At 45.2% G+C, this 8,758-nt stretch overlaps 1 protein-coding gene across 1 annotated transcript; it reads left to right on the top strand.

Moving 5' to 3' along the window:
- Positions 1-221: 221 nt before the first annotated feature.
- On the top strand, positions 222-5,291 carry LOC136372225 (keratin, type I cytoskeletal 15-like). The gene is made up of 9 exons (XM_066336739.1): positions 222-842; positions 932-1,014; positions 1,645-1,801; positions 2,100-2,261; positions 2,532-2,661; positions 2,857-3,079; positions 3,367-3,677; positions 4,130-4,231; positions 5,089-5,291. The coding sequence occupies exons 1-9, from the start codon at positions 222-224 to the stop codon at positions 5,112-5,114; spliced, it is 1,815 nt and encodes a 604-aa protein (XP_066192836.1). The 3' UTR covers positions 5,115-5,291.
- Positions 5,292-8,758: the final 3,467 nt, after the last annotated feature.

The following is an 8,758-nucleotide window of genomic DNA, read 5'->3' as shown; positions in this document are numbered from 1 at the left end:
ACATTGAGAGGAAGGGTTAAGCTTCCTGCCACTGCTAAGCATCTCCCTATGGCAAATTAGGGCTTGCAACCACACATGGAAAGCGGGTACTCCCTTCCACGGTGACACCCACTGTCTCAGGTATAAATGCAGAGGAGGTTGGCTGGGACTTGGAGCTATGATTCCAGAACAACTGTAAGACCAGCTTTGACTTTTCACCTGAGTTATTTGCCGCTGCCACTATGAGCTGTGGCTCCAAGCAGCCCCTGAAGAGCTGCCTTCGGGGGAGCAGCAGTGGAGGGGGTGGAGGGGGCAGCTCACGTTCCTCGGCCTCCTCGATGACAGTCACCTCCAGGACAAGTGGTGGTGGCAGGTCTTCTGGCAGCAGCTGTGGAGGAGGAAGCTCCCGGAGCAGCTATGGTGGAGGAGGTGGTGGTTCTGGCAGGTGCAGTAGCTATGGAGGAGGAATGAGCAGCAGCAGCTGTGGAGGAAGACTGGGTGGTGGATGTTATGGAGGGGGAATGGGCCACAGCAGCATGGGAACGGGCTTCAGGTCAGGTGGGAGTGGGTTTGGGGGCGGTTATGGAGGAGGCTTTGGTGGAGGTGGTGCTGGTTTCTGTGGTGGCAGCTTTGGCAGTGGTGGCTTTTATGGAGGGAATGTGGGAATTCTCTCCAACGATGAGAAGCTGACCATGCAGAGCCTTAATGAACGCCTGGCTTCCTACATGGAGACAGTCAGGAATTTAGAAAAGGAAAATGCTCAGCTTGAACAGTTAATCAGGGAGTGGTACCAGAAGCAAGGTCCTATTGGCCCAAAGGACTACAGCCACTATTATGAAAAAATTGAAGAACTTCAAAAACAGGTAGGATGTTCTTTGTCAGAGAAATTTGAGCACTGACAGACTGAGAGATTCACAGGGAATATTTTCTCAATATATTGTTTCTCTTCTAGATTGTGGCTGCAGCTGTGGACACCCACAAGGTACTTTTGGACCTGGATAATACAAGGATGACTGCAGAAGACTTTAGAATAAAGTAAATACATATTGCTCTTTTACAGGCACTGACTTCCTTCCTCCTGCTTTCCTGAACATAGTTTCATAGATTCATTCCATAAACAAATACCAATCCACAGGGACTTGGCTTCCTCCTGCTTCCATGGCAGTGCAACTGAAATGATTTGTGAAACTTCAAAATTTTCAGTATTCCTAGTGTGATCTTTGATAGGAATGCTGCCTATGGCTGCAGAGCCAGAGCTTACAAAAAGTTTTATTTTTAAGAAAATAAAAATTGGGGTTTTCTGTCACTGAAAGTCAGGTTAAGCAGATAGATGGAACATGGACAAAGTTTCAGTAAGAAGAGATGATGAAAGAGACCACAGAACACATTCTAACATTGAAGTTTAATATTAATACTAAACTTTAAATTTATTTACTATAAAGAACAATACCTTTATGTTATTAAGTAATATTATCAATTAAATGGTAAGTACTGGCTGATGATTTCCTAATTCTGATGGCTGAGAAATGCCACATGCTCCAAAATACAGACACAAAACCAGACACTGATACTGGGACAGGTGAATTTTCCATAAATACCATCAGTTAGGAGGAGGGCTGAGGTGCCAGGAGCAGGACTGACCTCTCTGCACTGTCCCTGGCACAGGTACGAGATGGAGAGCGGGCTCCGGCAGAACGTGGAGGGAGACCTCAACAGCCTGCGGCCCTTGCTGGACAACCTGACCCTGACCAGGTCCGACCTGGAGATGCAGTTTGAGTCTCTGAAGGAGGAGATCATCGACCTCAAGAAGAACCACGAGGAGGTAAGAGCCAGCTCCTTGAAATGCACACTGGAGATGTGGGAAGCTGATATCCCGTGCTCAAAACACTGACCAAGGGGCAGGGCCAGGCTGCTCCAGGGTGCCCCTGAGCTCAGCCCCCAAAACAAGCAATGACTGGAAAGTCAAGTATAAATAAGTGCAACACAGACCCCCCAAATACATACATACACACACATAAACATACATACATATATACACACATGCATACATATATATATAGATATGTTGTTGAAAGGCTCCAATTTTGTTCATTGCCCTTGGGCCTGGATTTTCCCTGCAGGAAATGAAACAGCTGCAATCCCAGTCCAATGGGGATGTGAATGTTGAGATAAACACTGCTCCAGGAGAGGATCTGCTGAAAAAACTGAATGAGATGAGGCAAGAATACGAAGCTATTATTCAGAAAAACCGTGCAGAGGTTGAGAAGTGGTATGAAAGCAAGGTAAATGGTGACAACTCCTGGTAAGAACTTCCTGTAGAGGAATGACACGCATCCATTACTTTACAAAATAACAGTAAAGTCCCTTTGGTCAAAATGAAGTAAATCACAAGTGGGCTTGAATTGCTGTGGCAAAGTCATACAAGTTTAACAGCCCCATCCTACCAGTGGCCCTCCTGCGAATTGTTGTGTTCCTATGGCCCCATGATAAACTGCCATGTTGGCACTGTAGGTAACACTCTGAAACCCCAATTCCCTACATTAATTTTTCAGATGGAGGAAGTGAGTCAACAAGTCCACTCAAGTACCCAGGAAATAGAATCAAGCAACCACCAGATCTCTGTGCTGAGACGTGAATTTCAGAGCCTGGAAATTGAGCTGCAGTCACAGATCAGTCAGGTAGGTAACAACTGCTCCTCATCCCCTGACATGCAAAGAACTCTGAGCTGCTGGAATATCAGGGTGCCAGCTGTGACAGCCAGTGAGGATCCTTGGCACATACAGCACCATGTGGGACTTTTCTCATGTTGGGCATAAGAAGGATCTAATCCTGCCACATTCCCACGAACACTGCATTTTGTTTTCCCTTTGCAGATAGACTCTCTGCAATCCAACCTGGAAGACACGGAACGTCGCTATAACATGCAGCTGCAGCAGATCCAGGGCATGATCGGGCCCCTGGAGGAGGAGCTGGCCAGCATCCGCTGTGAGATGGAGAGCCAGAACGAGGAGTACAAGATGCTCCTGGGCATCAAGACCCGCCTGGAGCAGGAGATCCAGCAGTACCGGTCACTGCTGCAGGAGGGGGCCCAGGATATTAGGTACAGGCATCACTTCATTAGCTTTCTATTCATTCAATAAGGAAAGAGGACAGAAGCGATATTTGTATTAGGAATTGGTGCAAGGGATTAATCATCAGCATATTTACTACAAGCACAAGAATTCATGTGGAATCTAAATCTTAGCTGGCAGCATGCAAAGCTGTACTTATACCAAAAGTCTTTGTAGTTGCAATTTGCCTTTTCTTCCCCTAAGTACCATCAGAAAGTGCCATTATTTGGGATAATGAAAAGTGAGAAAGAAGTAACACACCCCTTCCTCCTTACAGCACTTCACAGGGAGGAGCTGGTGGTGGATCTTCAGGAGGAGGAGGTCATGGAGGAAGTAGTGGAAGTCATGGAGGAAGAGGAAGCTGTTGGTCCTCAGGTGGAGGAAGCAGCGGAGGAAAATCTGGAGGATCCTATGGAAGATCTTCCTCTTCTGAAAGTGGAGGAGGAGGGAGTGGAGGGAAAACAGGAGGTGGAACCTGTGGTAAAACATCAGGTGGAGGAGGTGGCAGTGGTGGAGGAGGGGGTAAATCCTGCCTCTCCCTCTCTTCATCTTCCCAGTCCCAGCATGGCGAGTCTAGTGAAAGCCCAGGTAAAAATGGAATTAAAAAATACATCCTGCAATTCACAATTCTCTCCAATTAGCAGGAAAGGATACAACAACTTGCTTCCTGCAAATATTTTTGCTGTTTTTTCCCAATCCTGTTTTAAGGCCACTCTGATGTTTGTTCTTAGACAGTGACAAATCTACATGAGCAGCATGAAGGATGGCATGAAGACTTGTGTCAGAGGATGGGTGAAAAGAGGAAATGGAGGGGAAGAAAGAAAAAAAAGCCAAATCCAAAGTATGCAGGGAACTAGGAAAGTCAGAAGTTAGAAATGTGACTGGCATTAAGCAGGGGTTGGTTAAAGCAGAGTAGAACAGTTGGAACACTTGAGACATTTAATATATATGAGGCATTGGCTGCAAAATACTGAAGCAGCAAAAGATGGAGAGTGACCAAAGGGTCTGATCCATATGTGATTTCCTGGCTCTGGTTCCAGGAAGTGCTGAAAACATGAAGCTCTGCCTGGAAGGAAACAAAACATTGGAGAGAGGAGCAACCATGGAGGAAGTGTCTGAAGCCATAAAAAAGATAAGACAGGGTAAGGGTCCAGGTCCTGGCTGTACCTTAGACAAATGCCTGAAAATGGTGAAAATGAGCAGGAACATGTAATTTTTTAGAAAGATTCAATTCTACTTTTGATTTTTTAAATGAAAAGATGGAAAATGGTCCTGCTTTGAGGTTTCCATTTACTCCCTATAATGACCAGGTTCAGTCAGGCTCTGTCCCAAACACAGTTTCTGTTGCAGACTGTCAGTCAGTCATGACATGAGAGCTGGCTCTCGCCCAAAGGGCCTGAAGCCATCAGTGCAAACAGTAGGAGCATTGCACAGACATTCCTGATGTTGAAAACAAGGCAGTGAATTCAGGAGGATTTTGTCATGAAGGAGATTATTTGGTAAAATTTGGTGTAGATGAGCTCTAGTTTTCAAAAAATTCTTACATAGGCTTTGCAAACTCCTCCACAAAAATATTTTCCTCTGATCAAACATCTCCTCTGCCCTGCAACACTCCAACATATATTAATGCTTGATAGGCAAGATTAAATCATATTATGTGCCATCTCTCTTTAATTTATAAAAACCTACTGTAAATATCCGTACACACACTAATGCAGATTCTAAGTTCATCTGTATTTGGGTTGTACTGCTGCAGCCACTCTAAACTTAAAGTGATTTGCACTTCCATGGCTGAGAGAAGAAGCAGATACATGTAGTTAACTGCTAAACCTGCACACACACTGTACAAACTCAGGTCTGACATTGTCTGGACCTTTCCAGAAGGTTGGGAACAACCCTGGTGCACTGAGAACTGCACAGGTGATACTTAGGAAGTAACATAAGGTTAAAAAAGCTGAATTGTTTGAAGAAATTCTTGCTTTCCTCCATCTTTCAACAGGGAGTTTCAGAAAGGTTGAGGAGTGATCAGCGAGACCAGCATCTTCCACTGCACGACCTCCCAGTGAGGCCTTTGGACCAAGCAAGACTCTACTGAGCAAGGCTGAACATCCCCTGCCACGAGCAGGAGCGAACACTTGTCCAACTTATTCAACACTGCTCACTCCAGGGGCTCGTCAGAGATCCCTGCATGTCCTGTCTGCTTCTTCCATCTGTGCTTCTGTTCCAAATCACTGTTACCTGAGTTAATCTCTACTGTGATTGGTGTTCATGTGGAATAAATGAAAATAAATCTTTGCTTCTCTCTGATGCAACCAGAAAGCTGTGTCTGGTCCACATTCCTTTAGCAGAGATTTTTATTTGAATCAGTAACAAATATCAAGCCCTACTTGTGGAATACACAATTATGTATCAGATTATCCATAAGACTCAAAGTTTTCATATTCACCACTTCAGACTCACTGGGCAAAACTTTGCAGTCTGCACTGCCAGGAACAATGCTCTATTGCTCCCTGCAACGGGAAAACTCAGTCAAAACCCTTCTGCTATTGACTTCCATTAGGGACAAGAGAGGAACTGACTATTTAAGGAACTGACTATTCCCTATAAAACCTCTTTAAATTATAAGCTCTGTTGGGAATTTCACTTGAAAATAACCCAGAGGGTTTCTCACTCAACACCTGCTCACAGATACATCCTTTCTCCTGTGCACATCTCCCCTCACCTGCTTAAGCCCAAACACAACGATCACTCTGTGAGTCCTTCTCTCTCAGTTTTACAACGACAAGGTTTGTTTTTTTCCCTCTGAGGAAGGCATCACCCATGGGAGAATGTTGGGAAACACAGACTGAGTGGGAGACCGTGGGAATGGGAATCCTAAACCCTGAGCTCCAGGCAGATCCGTGCCAGTGATTCACAGTGTTGCCTTATGCCGGGCTCTCAGCCATGAATTACTATTGGAAAACAAAACAAAAAAAATGTCTTTTTTTCCTTGACCAGTATCTCTCTAGGGGCTGGAGGAACCAGGTCACCTGTATGAGGGGCTCCTGTACACAGAAGGACGTGCTGATGTGCCTGGTCTGACACCACAGCGATGGTGGGGATTGTTTGCCAGGATACCCTTAATTCCCACCTGTTGCAAAATCACCTTCTTCATTTTTAACTCCTTGCAGCTTCACATCACACTTGTCTCTGTTTTGCTACCTGTCCCCTGAGCCTGCTTTCTCCAATTCCTCTGCTCGTTTTCCACCTCTAGCAGGTGGTGACAGCTATCTCTCAGACCTGCCTGTTGAGGCTACTCAACTAGCATCCCAAATTAAGGAATACTCCCAATCCAGAAGCCCTGCTTCTCATATCTCCTCTAGGAGCCTGACAAGTTAACCTCAAAAATGTTCCTGCTCAGTGCCTGCTTCCTGAGTGTCCCAGGGTGATTTTCAAGCCATCACCTGGCCTCTGGCCTCACAGTGACACCCAGGAGGCTGTTGGGGTGGTTGGATATGATTTACTCAGAGCAGCCTGTCCATGCTGGAGTTCACTGCTCTCTGCCACTGTGGTACCACTGACACCTTTTGCTCCTGTCCTTTCCAAAAATATAACTTACTTTTAGTATTTTACTGCCAGTTATCTAATTCTCAGGCACTTCTGCATTTAACCTTGCAGAAGAGAGTCTCCTGAATTGATCCCTGAGGGAGCAAAGCAGAAAACTGGAATTTGGAGCATGGGAAGGGCAGTGAGGCAGTTCAGGGGCTGAGAAGCCACGACGAGGGTGCAGCATGTTGCAATACTCAGTGCAGTTCTGCTGTTTATTTAAATGCTTATTTTGATATGTTATAATAAGTAACAATTTCTGAGCTATAAGGATAAATAATATACTACTACTACTACTACTACTACTACTTTTGCTAATTAGCATTGATTGTGCTGTCTTTTCCTTATATAAAATCTGTGGCTTTCCTAACAAGATATTTTTATAATGTTTATATATTTAATGAGTCTGCATCTACAATATAAGCTGTACATCAGCTTCATAATAGGGTTTATTGCATGCTATGTTATGTGACAAAATAAATACAAACTGCCAATAAACTCAAAAAACCCCTACTTAATCGTGGCATTAGCACTCATTATAGACAAAAAATAGACTAAAACGAGATGGTTTCTTACCAGACCCCAGAAGGAAAAGCCAGTTTTAAGGATTCTTTCCTTTTTACATTTTGTATTACAATATCTCCACCTGTTATCACTGGCACTTGCTTACTGAGAAAACAGGCTTATATGGAGGAACAGAGGTGGAAAACTCAAACCATTGCAAAGCAGGAGTAAAAAGTACAAACAATGTAGTGTCAGATGTCAAAGCTTAAGGCAGGCTCAAAGTGGGGCAGCAGCAATACTGAGGAGCGAGGAGAACTGCACTTTTTATTTGCATGCATCTCATTAGTCATTAATCAGCATAATAAGCTTTAATTTTATGAGCACAAAGTGTTGCAATTCGGATACTTATCTAGTGTTCCTATTAGTGCTCTGAGAAGGTAATTGTGGTACGTGTTGGAACAAGTTCTTCGGAGCAACCTTAGGCAAAAAGCAATGTGCCCACACTCCTGCGTGCTTGGCTTCAGAGCTCCCAAGCAATCCATGTGTCCATTTGAAGGCACAGATGTAATTTCCAAATTGCCTGCGTGTATATTGTGCTGATGTCTCTTTTGTTGAGCGCTCATTGTCAGCCCTGTTAATTGCCAAATGCTACCCAGACCATCCTCATGGGCTGCAGAATGAGTACAGCAAGTACGTCATGTCATTGTGCTGGGGGGAAGCAGAGCCCACCTGGGCTGCCCCTGAGTGTGTAAATCCTCTGCAGAGCTCAGCTCAGCTGTACCTTCCTCCCTGGGCTACATCTCAAGGAGAGCAGATGCCATGGATGTCCTCCTTCCCCACCCCAAATGAGGTGCAGCAGCAGAACGTGTCACACCAGTGTCTGCACAGGCAGGCTGGGATCCCACTCTCCATGTGCCATCCCACAGGACAAGGCACTGACCAGAGCCATCCACGTGTGGGTGCCCACAGCTCCAAGGGGCTCTGAAGGCTGCACAGCCCAAATGGACTGAGGTATCTGAACCTCAGAGAGAGGCAGGAACCTTCACAGGTATTCTGACCATGCTCTCCAGCTGTTCTGTTTTGGTACCAACAAAATTAATTATTCCAATTGAATTGCCTTCACCTTGTAGGAGACTGGGGAAATGACAGTGGGACCACTCTGATTGTGGCTCAGAAACTGCTAGAAAGGCTGACAGCTGACAGGAGGGAACTAGCAGCCTGCAATGTCCCCAGCTGTGGGGCACACACACCCCACAGCTCTCACAGCTACCTGGCAAAGCCCATGTGTGCATTTTTATCATCTGAGGATCAGCTGTTCTTGCCATCAGCCTCTTGGCACGGAAGGTCCAGGTTATCCTGCACAAAAGGTTGTGCTGGGAAAGTGCTGGAGGTATGAACCTTCACAGGCAAGCCCACTGCTGCCTTAGGGGTCCTTGCTTGTTTTGCTGGGTCTAATCTAAATTTCTCCAGAAATGACAGTGATTTCATTATAACATTCTGAGCTGAAGTAGGAATGAGTAGTGAGTGCTGTCTCTGAGGTGAAAACAAATTCTCTCTTATAAAAATTTAAGTGCAAAAAA

The sequence above is a fragment of the Sylvia atricapilla genome, chromosome 27, assembly GCF_009819655.1.
Source record: "Sylvia atricapilla isolate bSylAtr1 chromosome 27, bSylAtr1.pri, whole genome shotgun sequence".
Taxonomy (NCBI): Eukaryota; Metazoa; Chordata; class Aves; order Passeriformes; family Sylviidae; genus Sylvia; species Sylvia atricapilla.
Note: the sequence above shows the minus strand (reverse complement) of the source record. Positions and strands in the feature narration are given on the sequence as shown.

Coding starts and splice junctions, on each gene's coding strand:
- LOC136372225 (XM_066336739.1), top strand. CDS start 222: ATGAGCTGTGGCTCCAAGCAGCCCCTGAAGAGCTGCCTTCGGGGGAGC. Junction 1,015..1,644: donor GCAGAAGACTTTAGAATAAA/GTAAATACATAT, acceptor TCCCTGGCACAG/GTACGAGATGGAGAGCGGGC. Junction 3,080..3,366: donor GAGGGGGCCCAGGATATTAG/GTACAGGCATCA, acceptor TCCTCCTTACAG/CACTTCACAGGGAGGAGCTG.